This window comes from Trachypithecus francoisi, unplaced genomic scaffold, assembly GCF_009764315.1.
Source record: "Trachypithecus francoisi isolate TF-2019V2 unplaced genomic scaffold, Tfra_2.0 Lachesis_group4, whole genome shotgun sequence".
In the NCBI taxonomy this organism is placed as follows: Eukaryota; Metazoa; Chordata; class Mammalia; order Primates; family Cercopithecidae; genus Trachypithecus; species Trachypithecus francoisi.
The window spans coordinates 115702266-115723743 of record NW_022681469.1 but is presented as its reverse complement, the minus strand read 5'-3'; the positions used below and the strand labels follow the sequence as shown (position 1 = coordinate 115723743).

The following is a 21478-nucleotide window of genomic DNA, read 5'->3' as shown; positions in this document are numbered from 1 at the left end:
AGTAGCACACCACCACGCCCAGCTGATTTTTTATTCTTTGTAGAGACGGCGGGGGGGGCCTCATAATGTTGCCCAGGTTGATCTCAAACTCCTGGCCTCAAGCAGTCCTCCCCTCTCAGCCTCCCAAGGCGCTGGGATTACAGGCGTGAGCCACCACGCCCGACCTGCTTTTTCCATTTCTGCCTCTCCGTCGCCCCCTGTTGTCGTGTTTGTGTCAGTGCTGGACCCCAAATCACAGCTTGGGCCCTTTCCAGCCCGGGGAGTCTTGTCCTCAATTTCTCACCTCTACTGCCCTCTTCTGGAGTCCCTCGGGCTCTTGAGTCCTCTGTCCCATCTTCCCTTGGTGACACATCACCCATGTTTTGTACCCCCAAGGAGGTGTGGGAGGGACTTAGGGGATGAACTATGATTGCACCACTGCACTCTAGCCTGGGTAACAGGAAGCACCTGTCTCTACAAAAGGAAGGAAGGAGGGAGGGAGGGGAGAGAGAAAGAAAGAAAGAGAGAGGGAGGGAGGGAGGGAGAGAGGGAAGAAGGAAGGGAGGCAGGGAGAGAGGGAAGGAGGGAGGAAGGAAGGAAGGAAAGAAGGAAGGAAATGAGGGAGGAAGAGGAAGAAAAGGAAGGGAAGGAGGGAGGGAAGGATGGAGGAAGGAAGGAAAGAAGAAAGGGAGGGAGGGAGGGAGGGAAGGAAGGAAAGAAGAAAGGAAAGGAGGGAGGGAGGAAAGGCAGGCAGGCCACATTTGGCTGGGCGAGGTGGCTCACCTGTATTCCTAGTACTTTGGGAGGTGGAGGCAGGCTGAGCTCTTTGAGCCCAGGAGTTCAAGACCAGCCTGGAACACATAGTGAGACCCTCTCTCTTCCAAAAAACATCAAAATTAGCCAGGCGTAGTGGTGCATACCTGTAGTACCAGCTACTCAGGAGGCTGAGATGGGAGGATCATTTGAGCCCTGGGGGTCAAGGCTGCAGTGAGCTATGACTGCACCACTGCACTCTAGCCTGGGCAACAGAGTGAGACCTTGTCTCCAAAAAAAAAAAAAAAAAAAGAAAGAAAAAAGAAAAAGCCACATTCCCCAACCTTAGTCTGTATTTGACATGTAAAATTTCTCAGAATCACCTTGGTGGGGAGCCAGACGCCATATCCTCTAAGCACTCGGATTCCTGGGGTGAAGTCTTCTAAATCAGAAGCCAAGGGTCTGGGGCTGCATCCCACCCTCTGTTCCCCTGCCTGCTATTCCTTCTGCCTTCCCTGCTCCTTCTGTCTCCCCCAGTGATGTCAGCCTTGCCGGGACCGAATGGGCCACCCCCATGTCGTTTTCTCTAAGGGACAACACCCCCACCTCAAATCTAAGTTCCTCTCCCCTCTAGACATTTTGCACAGAACCCAGCCCTACCTAGTCCTCCACGTGCCTCTCTCCCTCATTTTCCTCCCTCTAAGACCCAACTTCCTCCACCATAATCATGTGGACATTTACGTCTCAAAAATACATAATTTGGGGCCAGGCACAGTGGCTCACGCCAGTAATCCCAGCACTTTGGGAGCCCGAGTTAGGCGGATCACTTGAGGTCAGGAGTTCGAGACCAGCTTGGCCAACATGGCAAAACCTCATTTCTACTAAAAATACAAAAATTAGCCAGGCAAGGTGGTGCATACTTGTAATCCCATCTACTTAGGAGGCTGAGGCAGGAGAATTGCTTGAACCCAGGAGGCAGAGGTTGCAGTGAACAGAGATCACACCACTGTATTCCAGCCTGGGAGACAGAGTGAGACCCTGTCTCAACAAAAAACCAAGACAAAAATAAATAATTTTGGCCAGGTGCCGTGGCTCATGCCTGTAACTGCAGTGTCCTGGAAGGCCAAGGCGGGAGGATTGCTGGAGGCCAGGAGTTTGAGACCAGCCTGGGCAATGTAGTGAGACCCTCTCCCCTATCTCTACAAAAACAACAATGTTAAAATTTAACCCTCATGGTGACGCATGCCTGCAGTCCCAGCTACCTGGGAGGCTGAGGCAGGAGGCCCAGGAGGTTGAGGCTGTAATGAGCTCTGATCGTGCCACTGCACTCCAGCCTGGATGATAGAGCAAAACCCTGTCTCAAATAAATAAATACGTATATTTATTTAATCTTGTTTGAAGACAATTCAAAACTGAGCGACTTAACCGGCACAGTCCAGAACAATATCTGAGGAGAAAGCAAGAAAACCATGTATGAGAGGAGACTCAACTCTAGGCCCTAAGGTTCTGGGCTGTGGGGTCGGTTCTCACCTGTGTCCACCAGCCTGGCCAGTCTGTCTCCCTCCTGGCCCTGCATTTTCTCTCTAGAAGGCATGGGGGAATAGACATGGGTCCCTGAGTGGCCCTTTATGGGCCCAGCCGCTCCCCCGTTTGCACTCCCCCATTTGCACACCCCACCCACCCTTCCTCTTCCCAGGACTCACCTCTTCCTCCTCATTCTATAAATGCACTCTCTGGTCACGGCCAGTACTACAACCACCACAGGCACCAGCAGTCCCAGTAGGACGGCCACCGGGTTAGATGCTTCCAGGTGCGGGGAAGAGACATTAGGTCGAACGTGAGACGGGAAGGGTGGGGACTGATGGGCACTCCCTTTTGGGGACTGCGTGCTACCCCAGGGGACCTCATCTCTCTAAATCTCTAGGTGTGTCTGCTTCTCCTCCAGGAGGTTCTCACCTCCAGGGACTCCAAGGTCTTAGCGCCCCCACCCCACCCCCACAATGTTTTCTGTTTCCCATAAGCCTTTTTAGACAGGGTCTGGCTCTGTTGCCCAGGCTGGAGTGCAGTAGCCGGATCATAGCTTTCTGCAGCCTTGAACTCCCGGGCTCAAGCGATCCTCCCGCCTCAGCCTCCTTTCCAAGTAGCTGGGACTACAGGCACATGCCACCACACTCAGTTAATTTTCGTGATTTTTTGTAGAGATGGGGTCTTGCTATGTTACCAGGCTGGTCTTGAACTCCTGGGCTCAAGCGATCCTCCTGCCTCAGCCTCCCAAAGTCCTGGAATTACAGGCATGAACCACCATGCCTGCCCTCCCTTAAGCCTATTTAGAGGGGGTAGCTGTTCCTCATAGGAACAGCCCTAGAGTCCAGGTGTCATCTCAGCCAGCATTTCTCAAAGAGTAGCCTGGAGTCACTACCATAGTTTCCTGGGCCCTTGTTGAAAATGCAGATTCTGACTGGGTGCGGTGGCTCATGCCTGTAATCCCAGCACTTTGGGAGGCTGAGGTGGGAGGATCACCTGAGGTCAGGAGTTCGAGACCAGCCTGGCCAAAATGGCGAAACCCTGTCTCTACTAAAAATACAAAATTAGCCAGGTGTGGTGGCCAGCACCTGTAATCCCAGCTACTCAGGAGGCTGAGACAGGCGAAGCACTTGAAGCTGGGAGGAGGAGGTTGCAATGAGCGGAGATCATGCCACTACACTCCAACCTGGGCAACAGAGCAAGACTCTGTCTCAAAAAAAAAAAAAGATTCCTGGGCCCACTCCAGACCTACTGGATCTGATCTTTCGGGGTGTGTTCTGGAATACACATGTTCACAAGTTACCCCCTCTTCAATCTTAGACAAGATAAAGCTGGAAAACCGCTGGCCCAGAGGCTCATGGGAATTGTAGTTTGGGATAGGGAAGGACAGTGGAAGGTGCTGGAGAGGCACCAATGGACACAGGAGGAGGAAGCAGCAGGGGTGAGAGATACAGGTCACAGGAATGGGGAGCTAGGCTTCAGAGAGAAGATTCCACAGTATATAGGTAGGAGGTGGGCACAGGAACTAGTTTTTTGTTTTCTTTTTGGTTTTTGGTTTTTTTTTGAGATGGAGTCTTGCTTTGTCACCCAGGCTGCAGTGCAGTAGTGCAATCTTAGCTCATGGCAACCTCTGCCTCCCGGGTTCAAGCGAGTCTCGTGCCTCAGCCTCCGAGTAGCTGGGATTACAGCTGTGCACCACCATACCCGCTAATTTTTTTTTTTTTTTTTTTTTTTTTTTTGAGATGGATTCTTGCTCTGTCACCCAGGCTGAAGTGCAGTGGCTTGATCTTGGCTCACTGCAACCTCCACTTCCCGGGTTCAAGTGATTCTCCTGCCTTAGGCTCCTGAGTAGCTGGGACTACAGGCACACACCACCACGCCTGGCTAACTTTTTGTATTTTTAGTGGAGACAGGGTTTCACCATGTTAGCCAGAATGGTCTCGATCTCCTGACCTTGTCATCCGCCCACCTCGGCCTCCCAAAGTGCTGGGATTACAGGCATGAGCCACCGCACCCGGCCAGGACTGGTTTTTTGAGGATGCTTGTCTTGCTAATTTCTAGGGATTATATTATAATTCCTACTATAATAATATATGCAATATATAAATATATAATTAACATACAACATATATTAATATATTAATATCATATATACAAATCGATCTTATTATATATCTATAACATATTATAATGCATATCATTCTACATGTGAATACAATACATATAGAATCATTCTGTGGTTGTGGGCCAGGAAGAGGCTGTGAGGGTACAGGGCCTTGGATGATGCCCTCACCTGGCTTTCTGGGAGCTGGCACATCTCGAGGCTCCGTACAAAGGTCTCCTCCATAACCAACTTCACACTCGCAGGTGAAGGTGGCTCCCTGCTCCTGACACTGCCCGTCATTCTGACAGGGGTTCCGCAGACACGGGCTTTCTGCAAGGACAGAGAGGGTTGTGGGAGGGGGCCCCTGGGAGGACATTCCCAGCTCAGGGAAGGCCTGGCTGGAGGCTGGGACGCCAGGGGAGAAAGTAGCGGCTGCCAGAGACTGGCCAGGGGTCAGTCAGCCTGACTCCTAACCCTGCCTCACTAGCCCTGGGCTTTGGGGAAACTTCCTTCCTTTGAAACTCTTTTTTTTTTTTTTTTTGAGACGGAGTCTCACACTGTCGCCCAGGCTGGAGTGCAGTGGCGCTATCTCGGCTCACTGCAAGCTCCACCTCCCGGGTTCACACCATTCTCCTGCCTCAGCCTCCCAAGTAGCTGGGACTATAGGCGCCCACCACCATGCCTGGCTAATTTTTGTATTTTTTTAGTAGAGATGGGGTTTCACCGTGTTAGCCAGGATGGTCTCAATCTCCTGACCTTGTGATCCACTTGCCTCAGCCTCCCAAAGTGCTGGGATTACAAGCATGAGCCACCACGCACCGGCCCTTTGAAACTCTTTTATCTCTTCTTTCCTCTCTTCCTCTCTCCCTCCCTCCCTCTGTCTCTTCTCCCCTCCTCTCCCCTCCTTTCCCTCCCTTCCTTTCCTCCTCTCCCCTTCCCTCCCCTCCTCCCTTCTCTTCTCTTCTTTTTTGAGACAGGATCTCACTCTGTCACCCAGGCTGGAGTGCAGTGGCACAATTATAGCTCACTGTAGCCTCAATTTCTTGGGCTCAAGTGATCTTCCCACCTCAGCTTTCCAAGTAGCTGAGACTACAGGAGTGCACCACCACACCCAGCTCTTTTTTTCTTTAATGTTTAGTAGAGACGATGTCTCCCCATATTGCCCAGGCTAATCTTGAACTCCTGAGCTCAAAGCAATTCTCCCACTTCACCTCGGAAAATGCTGGGATTATAGGCATGAGTCACCCACGACCGGCAGGAAACTGCTTAACCTCTCTGAACTCCATGTTTGTTATGTATAAATTAGAAGTCCTGTGCTAACCACCAGGGCTGAAGGAGATAATGGGAAGGAATGCTAGGGAAGGATTGGGCAGGTCGTGGATGCTTAGGGAAGGGGAGATCTTTGTCCTTTGTCTCTCCCTACAAAGGCAGGGACAGACGTCCTGAAATCAATGTGGAAGAGTCCCCAGGACAAAGGGACGATCCTTGGTCCATGGATGCCCCAGGGCATGGGGCAGCTTGGAACCAGGCAGGGGTGCAGGTTCACCTGGAAAGTAGCCTCGGGTGTGGTTCCCCAGGGTGCAGACCTCCCCCTCTCTGCAGCTGAATGGCTCGCACAGCAGGATCCGTGAGCTGGCACAGGTGCAGCGCTGAGAGCAGTCCTCAGTCACAAAGCTGCTGCCCAGCTAGAAAGGGGAGGGGTCAGGAGGAGACGTTCCGGTTCCATCCCTGGTCTGGCTCTCCTTGGCACCTCTGTTCCCCGGGGCCTCCCACTGCCAGCCCGGACCTGGTAGTAGATGCCATTGCTGGTGCAACCACAATCAGCCAGCAGGAGGCTCTGGGTGCCGCTGTAGGCATAGCCTGGGATGCGGGCACAGCCTTCCACGCAGGGGCCTTTGCAGTCCCCGGGGTCCGGCAGGTTGGCACAGGACGCTGGGCAGGGTGTCATACAGCTCTGATACATGGTACCTGCTGGACACTCCATGGCTGCGGGGACAATCATGGTCAGAAGCTGGCTGGGGCTGGGCAGGCAAACTCAGAGTAGGCTGGACGCAGTGGCTCACACCTGTAATCCCAACACTTTGGGAAGATGAGGCAGGTGGATCACGTGAGGTCAGGAGTTCAAGACCAGCCTGGCCAACATGGTGAAATCCCATCTCTGCTAAAAATACAAAAATGAGCCAGGCATGGTGGCGGGCACCTGAAATCCCAGCTACTCAGGAGGCTGAGACAGGAGAATCACTTGAACCCGGGAGGCAGAGGTTGCAGTGAGCCAAGATCGCGCCGTTGCACTCCAGCCTGGGCGACAAAGAGCAAAACTCCATCTCAAACAACAACAACAAAAACACTCAGAGTTGCTTATAGGCAGGAAGCCAGAACGCGTCGGAGCTTCATCTAGGGCCTTTTTTTCTTTTTCTTTTTTTTTTTTTGAGATGGAGTCTCACTCTGTTGCCCAGGCTGGAGTGCCTAGGCTGGTGTTATCAGAGCTCACTGCAGCCTCCAACTCCTGGGTTCCCATGATCCTCCCACCTCAGCTTCCCTGGTGACTGGAGCTATAGTCTGCACTATCACACCTGGCTAATTTGTTTAAAATTTTTATAGAGATGGGGTCTCACTGTGTTGCCCAAACTGGTCTCAAACTCTTGGCTTCAATTGATCCTCCTGCCTCAGGCTCCCAAAGTGTGAAGCTACAGGTATGAGCTACCACGCCCAGCCTGTCTAGTCTTTTCTTTTCTTTCTTTCTTTTCTTTTTTTTTTTTTTTTTTTTTTTGAGATGGAGTCTCACTCTGTTGCCCAGGCTGGAGTGCCTAGGTGGTGTTATCAGAGCTCACTGCAGCCTCCAACTCCTGGGTTCCCATGATCCTCCCACCTCAGCTTCCCTGGTGACTGGAGCTATAGTCTGCACTATCACACCTGGCTAATTTGTTTAAAATTTTTATAGAGATGGGGTCTCACTGTGTTGCCCAAACTGGTCTCAAACTCTTGGCTTCAATTGATCCTCCTGCCTCAGGCTCCCAAAGTGGTGAAGCTACAGGTATGAGCTACCACGCCCAGCCTGTCTAGTCTTTTCTTTTTTTTTTTTAAATAGGATGTTGCTCTGTTGCCCAGGCTGGGGTGCAGTGGTGCAGTCATGGTTCACTGCAGCCTGGGACTCCTGGGCTCAAGCCATCCTCCAGCCTCGGCCTCCCAAGCACTGGGATTATAGGTGTGAGCCACCATGCCCAGCCCATCCAGGGTCTTTTTGTCTGCAGCATTAGAGCATTTGAAGGAACTGGTTGAGCAGAGGTGGACCTTGGCAGGAAGGGGTGGGATGTGGGATGGGGTTGGGAGGCTCCCAGGTAGGGGTAGAGAAGGAGGCAAGCTGTTGGTTGTGCTGACTTGGACCTAGGACTAAGACAGAAATTCGAGCGATGCTGAGACTAAGACAGAAAGTCCAAGATGAGGCAGTGGTGGGTAGAGTGTTCAGCAGAGGTGGAAGGCAGAGGGGTCAGGGTCGGCACGAGGAGGGGCAGCGCCTCACCGCAGAGGGTGCGGTCCCGCCAGCCAGCCAGGACAGTGCCCGCCTCTTGGCAGAGGATGGCGTACCCACTGAGGACCTGGCAGCGCAGCTCCTCTTGCTCTCTTGGGTCCTGAGTGGAGCACAGATCCAGCATGCAGTGCCTGGGGCAGAGAGGGGGCAGGAATGGTGCAGTCAGAGTTTGGGGAGGTGAGGAGACCCACCCCTGCAGAAGAGAACCTGGAACCCCAAATAGAAAGACATCAGTTGGTGTCCAGGGAGGGTCACAAGGAAATGAGGCCACAGGGAGAACGGAGGAGTGAACCACACAGAGCTTGGGTCAGGAAGTGGGCAGGAGGCCCCAGGGAAAGACCAGAGCAGGCACCTGGGCCATTCCCGCAAGTCCTGGGCCCATGACTCACTCCTGGAAGGGCTCTGCAGCCACTGTCTGGTGACAGGCAGCAAATGGGCCCTGGGGGTCTGCCAGCACCCTACAGGCCTGGGTGCTGTTGCTCGCCAGCTGCTCCGGGCTACATTCGGACACGTGGAAGCTCATTCCACCCCTCGTCTTTCCTCCACTGGTATAGCCTGCAGCAGAGATAGCCACCGGGTCAGGTGAGGCCCCGAGGAAGGTGAAGTGGGGGAAGAAGAAGAACAACTGATTAGCTGGGTGTGGTGGTGCCTGCCTGGAGTCCCAGCTACTCGGGAGACTGAGGCAGGAGGATACTTGAGCCCAGGAGGTGGAGGCTGCAGTGAGCCAAGATCACGCCACTGTACTCCAACCTGGGTAACAGAGCAAGACCCCATCTCTAAAAAATCTATTTTAAAAAAAGAAATAAGAAACGGGGCTGAGTGTGGTGGCTCACACCTGTAATCCCAGCACTTTGGGAGGCCAAAGTGGGCGGATCCCTTGAGGTCAGGAGTTCGAGACCAGTATGGTCAACATGGTGAAACCCCATCTCTACTAAAAATACGAACATTAGCCGAGAGTGTAGTCCCAGCTACTCAGGAGACTAAGGCACGAGAATCGCTTGAAATTGGGAGGCAGAGGTTGCAGGGAGCTGAGATCACGCCACTGCACTCCAGCCTGGGTGACAGAGGAAGAAGAAGGAGGAAAAGGGGGAGGAGGAGGAAGAGAAAAAGAAGGAGGAGGAAGAGGAGGAGGAGGAGAAAGAAGGAAGAAGGAAAACAAGAAAGAAGAAGAAGAACTGGGAAGGCAGGCTGAGGGCAGAGCGGGGGCACAGAGTGGGATTTCCATTGAGCGGGTGTCCCCAGAGTCAGGTGAGAGGGAATGACGGAATTGGGAGGATCCAGGCCTCTCTGCACCCTCTCCTTGGAGTTTCATCCTCTGCTGAGGACAGGAGGGCTAACGGCCACTGTGCACAGACACTGTTGTTCACCTCCCCAGCCTCATCCCTTCCAGGCCACGCACCTGGGGAATCGGAGGAGGACATCCTCGGTCTTCACCTCCCAGCTGTTGCCAAAGGTGTTGAGGTTCTGGGTCAGGGCGCCACTGGGCAGCATCATGTCATTCTTGCGGTTCTTGTCATAGTTTCCACACAGGCCACGCACGAGCCCCTCGTACATGCTGGGTAGGGAGATCACTGTGGGAGGAAGGGGGCCCCCAGAAGTGAGACTCCTCACTCTTTTTTTTTTTTTTTTTTTCTGAGACAGAGTCTTGCTCTGTTGCCCAGGCTGGAGTGCAGTGGCGTGATCTTGGCTCACTGCAACCTCCGTCTCCCAGTTTCAAGCGATTCTCGTGGCTCAGCCTCCCAAGTAGCTAGGACTACAGGCACACACCATCATGCCCGGCTAATTTTTGTATTTTTAGTAGAGACGGTGTTTCACCATGTTGGCCAAACTGGTCTAGAACTCCTGACCTCAAGTGATCTGCCCGCCTCGGCCTCCCAGAGTACTGGGATTATAGGCATGAGCACTGCAACCAGCCCTTACTCTTTTTATTTAATTAACTTTTTTTTTTTTTTTTGAGACTGAGTCTTGCTCTGTTGCCCAGGCTGGAGTGTGGTGGCATGATCTCCGCTCACTGCAAGCTCTGCTTCCCAGGTTCACTCCATTCTCCTGCCTCAGCCTCCCGAGTAGCTGGGACTACAGGCACCCGCCAACACGCCCGGCTAATTTTTTGTATTTTTAGTAGAGACGGGGTCTCACGTGTTAGCCAGGATGGTCTCGATCTCCTGACCTCGTGATCCGCCTGCCTCAGCCTCCCAAAGTGCTGGAATTATAGGCATGAGCCACCGTGCCCGGCCTTAATTAACTTTTTTTTAAAGCAGGTCTTGCTCTGTTGCCCAGGCTGGAGTACAGTGGCTCAATCATGGCTTACTGCAGCCTCCAACTCCTGGGCTCAAGTGATCCTCTCTCCTCAGCCTTTCCAGTAGCTGGGACTACAAGTGTGCACAACCACATCCAGCTAATTTTTTATTTTTATTTTTTTTAGAGATGGGGTCTTGCTATGTTTGCCCAGGCTGGTCTCGAATGCCTGGCCTCAAGTGATCCTCCCGTCTCAGCGTCTCCAGTTCCAGAATCTGGGATTACAGGCATGCACCAACATACCTGTCTCATTTCACTTTTTTTTTTTTTTTTGAGACAGAGTTTTGCTCTTGTCACTTAGGCTGGAGTGCAGTGGCACCATCTCAGCTCACTGCAACCTTCGCCTCCCACGTTCAAGTGATTCTCCTGCCTCAGCCTCCCACGTAGCTGGGATTACAGGCCTCCACCACCACACCCAGCTAATTTTTGTATTTTTAGTAGAGATGGGGTTTCACCATGTTGGCTAGGCTGGTCTTGAACTCCTGACCTTAGGTGATAGGCCTGCCTCAGCCTCCCAAAGTGCTGGGATTACAGGCATGAGCCACCGTGCATGGCCTTTAAACATTTTTTTTTGTAGAGACGGGGGTCTCACTATGTTCCCCAGGCTGGTCTTGAGCTTTTGACCTCAAGCGATCCTCCCGCCTTAGCTTCCCAGAGCTCTGGGATTACAGGCCGGTGCCACAGCGCCTGGCCAAGACTCTGCCCTCTGCTCTCCACCTGTTCTCACCCCACCTCCCCCTGGTCCTCCTGTGGAGCTGGGTGCCCCACTACCGGGCCGAGTCTGCTCACCAGGATTTGCCTGTCTTAGACAGGATTTTCCCTCCCACTTCTCAGAAACGGCCCTTCTGCTCTGCTTTCCCCTCTCTCCGGTACCTGCATTTTTCCTTCCACCGAAACTGATGACCAGCTCAAAGTCGGTGACCAAGTAGAGCCGTTGGCCCCGCAGGGTGACTCTCAGGTGCTCATTCGGCTTGTAGGGGACAGCCATCTTCTGGTTGTTGACCTAAAAAGGGAAGACAGGAGCCACAGGGAGGGCTGAATCCACCTGATCTGCTGCCGTTTCCTGGATGGGCTTTGCTTTTCCCGGTCATCTCCATACGTCTCCGTGCAGACAGTGGAATAAGATACCCCAGTGGGCTTTGCTATTCATGTGGCAGAAGTTTCTGTGAGGTCCGCCCCCTTCCCAGCCCAAGTCCTTCCTTGCAAAAAATTGGTGCAGTGAGGCTGGGCGTGGTGGCTCACGCCTGTAATCTCGGCACTTCGGGAGGCCAAGGTGGGCAGATCACTTGAGGTCAGGAGTTCCAGGCCAGCTGGCCAACATGGAGAAACCGCATCTCTACTAAAAATACAAAAATTAACCGGACATGGTGACGCACGCCTGTAATCCCAGCATTTTGGGAGGCTGAGGCAGGCGGATCACTTGAGGTCAGGAGTTCCAGACCAGCTTGGCCAACATGGGGAAACCGTGTCTCAACTAAAAATACAAAAACCCATCTTGCCGGGTGTGGTGGTACATGCCTGTAGTCCGAGCTACTAGGGAGGTTGAGGCGCAGGAGAATAACTTGAACCTTGGAGGTGAGATTGCAGTGAGCTGAGATGGTGCCACTGCACTCCAGCCTGAGCGACAGAGCGAGACTCTGTCTCAAGAAATAAAAATACATTGGTGTAGTGGATGCCATTGGTTCTTCAGCCCAGGATTGACCTTCACACACCTCATGCTCTGTCCTCCTCCTCCTCCTCTCTTCCTCTTGTCTCTTGCCAGCCTCCGCTGCCTCCCCACATGACGAGAGCTTGTTGCTGAATTTGTTTTTGGTTTTGAGACAGTTTCTCTCTGTCACCTAGGCTAAAGTGCAGTGGCAAGATCTTGGCTCACTGCAGCCTCAAACTTCTGGGCTCAAGAGATCCTCCAGCCTCAGCCTGTCCAATAGCTGGAACTACAGGTATGCGCCCCCATACCCAGCTCATTTTAAATTTTTTGCAGAGATGTGGGGTCTTGCTATGTTGCCCAGGCTGGTCTTGAACTCCTGGGCTCAAGTGATCCTCCCATCTTAGCCTCCTGAGTAGCTGAGATTACAGGCATGAACTACTGCGTCCTGCTGACTCTGATTTTACAACCAGCCCAACCGTCACAAACGTCCCAGGGAACAGGGATCTCTGACTTCTACTCCAGGTGGCCTACCTGGTCCACCTGCCTCCCCACACCCACCAGGCCCTGGCCCAGCTCTTACCACAAGCTCCAGACCAGCTTGGAGCTGCACTTTATAGCCATAGACGGTGGTAATCACTTCTTGCAAGAAGGTGGAGCTCCTGGGTGGATCCATCTTGTTGCGTCCCTCCACGAGGAGGGGCTCCACTCCCTCAGGCAGTACATCCACAGTCTTGATCAGAACATAGGTCATGCGGCCCTGGAAGCGGTAGCTGAAGCCGTCAAACGTGAGGTAATGGGGGTCCCCGTAGACTGAGCATTGTTCAGACTCTGCGAAGAAGTCAAACAGTGAGAAGGGGCCGGGCGCAGTGACTCATGCCTGTAATCCCAGAACTTTGGGAGGCCAAGGCGGGTGGATGAACTGAGGTCAGGAGTTTGAGAGCCACCTAGCCAACATGGCAAAACCCTGTCTCTACTGAAAATATGAAAATTAGCTGGGTATGGTGGGTGCGTGCCTGTAATCCCAGCTACTTGGTAGTTCTCTACTGGGCAAGTGAATTGCTTGAACCTGGGAGGCGGAGGTTGCAGTGAGCGCCAAGATCACGCCACTGCACTCCAGTCTGGGCGACAGAGTGAGACACCATCTCAAAGAAAAAACCAAAAAACAAAACAAAAGACTGAGAAGGGACTCTGCCCAGGTGTAACGGTCCCCAGAGTCCCTCCCCTACGGTGACATCCCCTGTGGCCACCCTCTTAGGCTCAGGCTCCCTGGATCCTTTCTTTTCTCTTTTTTTTCTTTTTTTTTGAGACAGGATCTTATTCTGTCACCCAGACTGGAGTGCAAGTGGTACAATCATAGCTCACTGCAGCCTCCAACTCCTGGTCTCAAGCAATCCTCTTGCCTCAGCCACCAGAGTAGCTGGGACTTCAGGTGTGCACCACCACCCTCAGCTAATTTTTTTCTTTTTTTAGAAATGGGGGCCACACTACATTGCCCAGGCTGGTCTCGAACTCCCGGCCTCAAGAAATCCTCCCACCTTAGCCTCCCAAAGTCCAAAGTGCTGAGATTACAGGCATAAGCCACCAGGCCTGGTACCTGGACTTTTTTTTTTTTTCCAATGCCTACTGACATTCAATTAAAGGCCCTTTTATTATTATTATTATTTTATTTTTTTGAGACAAGGTCTCACTCTGTGTCCCAGGCTGGAGTGCAGTGGTGCAGTCATAGCTCACTGCAGCCTCAAACTCCTGAGCTTAAGCAATTCTCCTGCCTCGGCCTCCTGAGTAGCTGGGACTGCAGGCACAAGCCACTATACCTAATTTTTTAAAATTGTAAAATTTTTTGTAGGGACAGGGTCTTCCTATATTGGCCAGGCTGGTGTTAAACTCCTGGGCTAAAGTGACTCTTCCACCTCAGCCTCCCAAGTACTGGGATTACAGGTGTGAACCACCATGCCCAGCCTCCCTGGATCCTTGATCTTCAACTTTCTCTCTCTCCTGGCCTGATTAAAAACCTTAGAGGGGCCAGGCACAGTGGCTCATGCCTGTAATCTCAACACTTTAGGAGGCTGAGGCAGGAGGAACACTTGAGCCCATGAGTTCAAGTCCATCCTGGGCAACATAGCAAGACCCCATCTCTAGGTAGAAAAAATAGCAAAATTGGCTGAGTGTGGTGGTCCATGCCTATAGTCCCATCTACTTGGGAGGCTGAGGTGTGAGGATCACTTGTTTCCAGGCATTTGAGGTTGCAGAGAGCTATATCATGGTGCCAGTGCACTCCAGCCTGGGCAACAGAGCAAGACCCTGTCTCAAAAAACAAACAAGCAAGCAAACAAAAACCTTAGAGGATCGCCTTGGCTAGTCCCCTCTTTCTGCCCTACAGGTGGAGGGTTCCAGAGAGGATCAGGACCTGGTACATGGCCACAGAGTTGGCAAGAGCCAGACTGGAGGCCAGGCCTCCTGATCCAGTCGCCTGCTCCAACCCCTGACTGTGCTGGGGTTCAGGCTAAGCCCCTTCCCACCCTGCCTCTTCCCCCACCTCAGCCCTGGCCCCAACTGCTCCCCTCTCCAACCTCCCTGGTCGCTCCCCTTACTGTCTGAGACACAATTGCTCTTGCTGTTGTCGGAACTGAGCTGGCAGTGGGACCCAGAGGGGCATCGGAAGTCCCCACACTGAATGGCTCCTCCTGTGCAGACACACTTCTCCGTGCAACCACGGGAGACCCAGCTTTTGCCCAGCTGTAGAAGTTACAGGAAGAAAAAGAGAGTGAGGAGGGGACTGGGCGCAGGGGCTCACGCCTGTAATCCCAGCACTTTGGGAGGCCGAGACGGCGGTTCACCTGAGGTCAGGAGTTTGTGACGAGCCTGGCCAACCTGGTGAAACCCCTTCTCTACTAAAAACACAAAAATTAGCCGGGCGTGGTGGCACGCGCGTGTAATCCCAGCTACTTGAGAGGCTGAGGCAGGAGAATTGCTTGAACCCAGGAGGCAGAGGTTCCAGTGAGCCAAGATCACGCCACTGCACTCCAGCCTGGCAACAGACTGAGACTCTGTCTCAAAAAAAAAAAAAAAAAAAGAGTGAAGAGGGAAGGGCCAGTTCTCCTTCCTCTTGCCCCAGCAGCCTAGCCCACCATCTAAATGGTTTAATTGATGCTGGCCAGAGGCAGCCACAGTGTCATGTGAACATCCAAAAGACAACTGTGCGGGCCAAGTGTGGTGGCTCATGCCTGTAATCTTAGCACTTTGAGAGGCCAAGGCGGGCAGATCACTTGAAGTCAGGAGTTCAAGACCAGCCTGGCCAACATGGCGAAACACCATCTCTACTAAAAATACAAAAAGTAGCAATGCGTGGTGGCGCTTGCCTATAATCCCAGCTACACAGGAGACTGAGGCAAGAGAATCACTTGAACCCAGGAGGCGGAGGTTGCAGTGAGCAGAGATCATGCCACTGCACTCTAGCCTGCTGGATAATAGAGGGAGACTCCGTCTCAAAAAAAAAAAAAAAACAAAAAACGAAAAAGGCACTGTGTTTGTGCTTGGTGTCTTACATAATGTTGTGCAGGAGGTACTACTGAACCCATTTTGCAGATGAGGAAACGGAGATAACAGAGGTCATCTGACTCATCAGTGGCACTATCAGGATTCAATCCTACGCCAGCTTGAAATGAGCCCATGGTCTTTCCACTATACCATGCCACGTGCTCCTTGTTTGGATTCCTCAAATCCAAAACCCAAATCATGTGCCATCAGCCCACACCTGGCTAGAGATCAATGTGCCACTCACACCAGCCTTCACACCCCCGGGCCAGTTGTAAAGTCATGGGTATCCCAGGCAGAGAGAGGTGGAGAAAAGGAGAAAGCACCGCCCTCAAGCTGTGTTGCCTCCAGTCCCACTTCCCATGCCCACTCACAGGGATGGAGCCACCATGGGCATCCTTGCAGCCGCACTGACTTCTGGGGACACACTTGTCCTCACTCAGCACATAGCCAGGCTGACAAATGCAGCCCTCAGCACAGGCAGAGGGGACTTTGGCGCCCTCACACCGGCCATCCAGGTCCCAGCAGGAGGGTGAGCAGGAGGGAAGGCAGTTGGTGTAGCTGCTGTAGGCAGGGCATTCCAGAGCTGTGGGTGAAGGAGACAGTGGGTCACTGGAGAGGGTCACAGGGGAGCCAAGGTGGGCAGGGATTGTAGAAACCAGGCTATGGGTGGATGACCAATAAGGCCTGGGGAGCTTTTTTTTGTTCTTTTGTTATTCATTCAGAAAACATTTACTGAGTATGGGTTGTGTGCCAGGCTTTGGGGGAAAGAAAGGAACAAGTAGCTGGGCACCGTGGCTCACGCCTGTAATCCCAGCACTTTGGGAGGCCAAGGAGGGTGGATCATGAGGTCAGGAGATCGAGACCATCCTGGCCAACATGGTGAAACCCCGTCTCTACTAAAAATACAACAACCGGGCATGTGGCAGGTGCCTGTAGTCCCAGCTACTCAGGAGGCTGAGGCAGGAGAATCGCTTGAACCCGGGAGACAGAGGTTGCAGTGAGCCAAGATCACACTACTGCACTCCAGCCTGGGCGACAGAGCAAGACTGTCTCAAAAAAAAAAAAAAAAAAAGGAACAAGAATGACTCTCCCAAGTCAGCATGAAGGGCTGTGGTCAAACAGTAACTGCAGCATGACCTTGATGTGCATGATCAGTAGGTGTGTTGACAGGCAAGAGTATACAAGGCATGATGGAGGCACAGAGAAGGGAGGTGTTAATTCTGTTGGGGGAGTTAAAGAAAGGCCCTTAAGCAAAAGTAGTGCGAACAAATGGAAATGTATACCATGTTCATGGATAGGAAGGCTCAGCAACATGGTGATGTTAGTTCTGCCTCAGTGAATGTACACATTTAATGTGATCTCAATAAAATATACCAAAAATATTTTTTATGGGGGGGCGGGGTGCAGAGACAGAGTCTCTCTCTGACACCCAGGAGCGATCTTGGCTCATTGCAGCCTCTGCCTCCCCAGTTCCAGAGATTCTCCTACTTCAGCCTCCCAGGTAGCTGGGATTACAGGTATGCACTACCACGCCAGGCTAATTTTTGTATTTTTAGTAGAGATGGGGTTTCACCATGTTGGCCAGATTGGTCTCAAACTCCTGACCTCAGGTGATCCTCCCACATTGGCCTCCCAAAGTGCTAGGATTACAGGTGTGAGCCACCGCACCCAGCCACCAAAAGTATTTTATATGTGTGTGTGTGCTTTTTTTTTTTTTTAGACAGAGTCTCACTCAGTCGCCCAGGCTGGAGTGCAGTGGCGTGATCTTGGCTCACTGCAAGCTCCGCCTCCTGGGTTCACGCTATTCTCCTGCCTTGGCCTCCTGAGTAGCTGGGACTACAGGCGCCCACCACTATGCCTGGCTAATTTTTTTGTATTTTCAGTAGAGACAGGGTTTCACCATGCTAGCCAGAATGGTTTCGATCTCCTGACCTCGTGATCCGCCCGTCTCGGCCCCACAAAGTGCTGGGATTACAGGTGTGAGCCACCGCACCCAACCCAAACGTGTGTGTGCTTTTAATAGGACAAGATGATTTCAAAGTTGAGCTGAAGACATAAGCAAACCAGAAAAGCCAAGAAATCCCTAAAAAAAAAAAAAAAAAGAGCCATCAGTGGTAAATGTCCCTCCATAAGTCAACGTTTATTTTATTTTATTTTTATTTATTTATTTATTTATTTGAGACAGAGTTTCACTCTTTTCGCCCTGGCTGGAGTGCAATGGCACAATCTTGGCTCACTGCAACCTCCACCTCCTGGGTTCAAGCAATTCTCCTGCCTCAGCCTCCTGAGTAGCTGGAGTTACAGGCACATACCACCACGCCCAGCTAATTTTTGTATTTTTAGTAGGGACAGGGTTTCACCATGTTGGCCAGACTGGTCTCAAACTCCTGACCTCAGGTGATCCGCCCACCTTGGCCTCCCAAAGTGCTGGGATTACAGGCATAAGCTACTGTGCCCAGTCCAAAGCTCATTTTAAATTTTCAATGATTACGACTTTGTGTTACTGTTACATACAAATACAGATGAACCAGTAGAATAGAGGAGAAAGCTCAGATAAGGATCCAAATATATATAGGAATTTAGTAGAAGATAAAGTGTGGAATCTCAGTCCCTGGGCAAAGACAGATTCGTCATTTAATAATGTTGGAACAGCTGGCTAGCCTTCTGGAGAAAAACAGAAACAAAGTTGATTTACACCTCATTTTACACATCAGGATAAATCCTCATGGGTCAAAAACTTAATATACACCAAAAAACAAAACAAAACAAAAAAAAACCTCACTTAAATATAGAAAAAAGAACCCATAAAAGTTCTAGAGCAGGCCGGACATGGTGGCTCATGCCTGTAACCCCAGCACTTGGGGAGGACGAGGCAGGCAGATCACTTGAGGCCAGGAGTTTGAGACCAGCCAGGCCAACATGGTGAAACCCCATCTCCACTAAAAATACAAAAAAATTAGCTAGGCGTAGTGGGGGGCACCTGTAATCCCAGCTACTCAGAAGGCTGAGGCAGGAGAATTGCTTGAATCTGGGAGGCGAAGGCTGCAGTGATCTGGGATCGCACCACTGCAGCCTGGGCCACAGAGCGAGACTCCATCTCAAATAAACAAAATTTCTAGAGCAAAGAATCAGCAAATTCTTTTGTAGCTTCTGTGCAGCTCGCATTTATTGCTATTGCTCAAGATGCAGAAGACATAAAACAAGATTAATATATTTGACCCCATAAAAATTTTTTTCCTGCATGGAAAATAAAAAAGCCAAACGATGAAAACAAAAAGGACTGGAAAACTTTGTGTAACTCAGAGCACTAATAAAGGTCTACTTTCCATAATAGATAAAGGACTTGCATGAAATAGTTCAATAAAGACCAACGACTCAGTGGAAAAATGGTGACTGGCTATGAGCAGATAGTTTACAGAAAGGGAAATTCAAAGGGTTCCTAAGTATATGAAAAAATGTCCAATCTCACTCATAATAAAAACTCAAATTAAGACTTGTTATTTTTCATGTCCAGGCGCAGTGGCTCACGCCTGTAATCGTAGCACTTTGGGAGGCTTGAGCCAGGTGGATCACCTGAGGTGAGGAGTTCAAGACCAGCCTGGCCAAAATAGTGAAACCCCGTCTCTACTAAAAATACAAAAATTAGCTGGGCCTGGTGGAACATGCCAGTAATCCCAGCTACTCGGAGGCTGAGGCAGGAGAATCACTGGAACCTGGGAGGCAGAGGTTGCAGTGAGCCGAGATCATGCCACTGCACTCCAGCCTGAGCTACAGTGAAACTCAAAAAAAAAAAAAAAAGAAAGAAAAGAAAAGAAAATTTAAAAAAAGGTATGGCAATATCAAATAAAAACTCAGGCTTATAGCTTATTCCAAACAAACAAACAAAAAAAAATCAGAGGGTCTGGTCACACTGGACCCACGGTGATGCCCACCAGCTGTGGGGCAGCTGAGCAGAGGCCCCATTCTGTACAGGACCTGTGCACTGCGTTCACCCTGACCCTCCAGCCAGCTCAGGCTGCCGTGCTCATGTTGCCTCCACTGGCCCTGAGAAGCTCGCAGCGCCCCCTGCACCTCTGCTTTGCTCCTAGAATGAGAGAGTGCGTTAAAGAAAAATAAACCTTCTTGGCCAGGCGCGGTGGCTGACGCCTGTAATCCCAGCACTTTGGGAGGCCAAGGCGGGTGAATCACGAGGTCAAGAGATCGAGACCATCCTGGCCAACGTAGTGAAACCCCATCTCTACTAAAAATACAAAAATTAGCTGGTGTAGTGGTACACTCCAGCCTGGGTGACAGAGAGAGACCCTGTCTCAAAAAAAATTTTTGACAGAGTTTTGCTCCTTTTTGCCCAGGCTGGAGTGCAATGTCACCATCTCGGCTCACTGCAACCTCTGCCTCCCAGGTTCAAGCCATTCTCCTGCTTCAGCCTCCCGAGTAGCTGGGATTACGGCATGTGCCACCACGCCCAGCTAATTTTGTGTTTTTAGTTGGATGGGGTTTCACCATGTTGGCCGGGCTGGTCTCGAACTCCTGACCTCAGGTGATCCACCCACCTTGGCCTCCCCAAGTGCTGGGACTAAAGGCGTGAGCCACTATACCCAGCAAAAAAATATATATATATATATATATAATTTTAAAATAGTCCTTGTCAAAGAGACAATGAGGGCTGAATTAGGAACAAACAGGAAGGAGAGTGAGGGAGCTCTCAAGGAAGCAGAGAGGGAAAGGGGATTTGGGGTGACAGCAGGGCACACTCACAGCAGAAGCTGCTGTTTCTCCAGAGTGGGGGCTTGAGGCCCTGGCTCTGACAGGTGGCCCCAAAGTCTTGCAGAGCCTGGCAGAGGGCCTGGTGGAGACCTCCAAACTCACACAGGGTGTTCGTACAGCCCACCAGGAAGGACGAGAGGTCTATGCGGGAGGCGCACTGGGCCCACACGGGAGCCCGGAGCGCTGCCTCGCACTTTTCCCGCGCCCTGCGGAGGTCGGCCGCCCTGCAGTTTCCACTCGGGTTCTCCTGCTGTTCCGCTGGAATCTGCTGCTCATCTACCGGGAGACTCTGACAACTGGGAAGGGAAAAGAATCAGCCTAGGGACAGTTGTCCCCCTACTATGACACAATTTTTTTTTTTTTCTTTAGAGGGAATCTTGCTCTGTCTCCCAGGCTGGAGTTCAATGCAACAGTCTCCGCTCACTGCAACCTCCGCCTCCCCTCCCGGGTTCAAGAGATTCTCCTGCCTCAGCCTCCCGAGTAGCTGGGACTACAGGCATCCGCCACCACGCCCAACCAATTCTTGTTTTTTTTTTGTTTATCTTTTTTTTTTTTTGGAGACAGTCTCACTGTCGCCCAGGCTTGAGTGCAGTAGTACAGTAGTGCAATCTTCGCTCACTGAAACCTCCGTCTCCCGGGTTCAAGCGATTCTCCTGCCTCCGCCTCCTGAGTAGCTGGGATTACAGCCACCCGCCACCACGCCCAGCTAATTTTTGGTTTTGGTTTATTTGGAGACAAGGTCTCACTTTGTCGCCCAGGTTGGAGTTCAGTGGCGTGATCTTGGCTCACTGCAACCTCTATGTATGTCAGGTTAAAGCGATTCTCCTGCCTTAGCCTTCCCAGTAGCTGGGATTACAGGCATGTGCCACCACGCCTGGCTAATTTTTGTTTTTAATTTTTTATAGAGATGGGGTCTTGCTATGTTGCCTAGGCTGGTCTCAAACTCCTGGCCTCAAGTGATCCTCCAGTCTTGGTCTTCCAAAGTGCTGGAATTACAGGCATGAACCACTGCTCCTGCTCCTCCTCCAAGGTTTCTAAGTGAGGAAAGGAAGACTTTCACATTTCCTCAAGTGAGTTCTAGCAGCCTTGAGATGGATCAATTACACACATCACCCCAGAATGCCCAGAAGTCATCGCTCTCAAATCACACACACAAAGCAACATTCTGGCCTGTAATCCCAGCACTTTGGGAAACCGAGGCGGAGGATCATTAGAGCCCAGGAGTTTGAGACCAACCTGGGCAAACGTGGCGAGACCCTGTCTCTACAAAAAATTTAAAAATTGAAGAAGATAAAAGGAACATTCTGGTCTTCCTGCCCCAGGTGTGCCCTACAGTCTGGCTCCC

The 21478-nt window shown here is 51.5% G+C and overlaps 1 protein-coding gene across 1 annotated transcript in view; it reads right to left on the bottom strand.

Annotated features, from left to right (window-relative positions):
- Positions 1 to 2105: 2105 nt before the first annotated feature.
- Positions 2106 to 21478, bottom strand: part of ZAN (zonadhesin) — a 63108-nt gene continuing 43735 nt past the window's right edge. The window contains exons 34-47 of the mRNA XM_033192128.1: positions 20125 to 20429; positions 15741 to 15952; positions 14424 to 14568; positions 12413 to 12660; positions 11058 to 11187; positions 9289 to 9460; positions 8279 to 8542; positions 7881 to 8020; positions 6147 to 6346; positions 5907 to 6045; positions 4550 to 4690; positions 2436 to 2535; positions 2263 to 2315; positions 2106 to 2179 (exon numbers count right to left, since the gene is read on the bottom strand). Of these exons, the coding sequence (XP_033048019.1) occupies positions 2154 to 2179; positions 2263 to 2315; positions 2436 to 2535; positions 4550 to 4690; positions 5907 to 6045; positions 6147 to 6346; positions 7881 to 8020; positions 8279 to 8542; positions 9289 to 9460; positions 11058 to 11187; positions 12413 to 12660; positions 14424 to 14568; positions 15741 to 15952; positions 20125 to 20429 (2275 nt within the window). The 3' untranslated portion in view covers positions 2106 to 2153. The remainder of the gene's footprint in view (positions 2180 to 2262; positions 2316 to 2435; positions 2536 to 4549; positions 4691 to 5906; positions 6046 to 6146; positions 6347 to 7880; positions 8021 to 8278; positions 8543 to 9288; positions 9461 to 11057; positions 11188 to 12412; positions 12661 to 14423; positions 14569 to 15740; positions 15953 to 20124; positions 20430 to 21478) is intronic.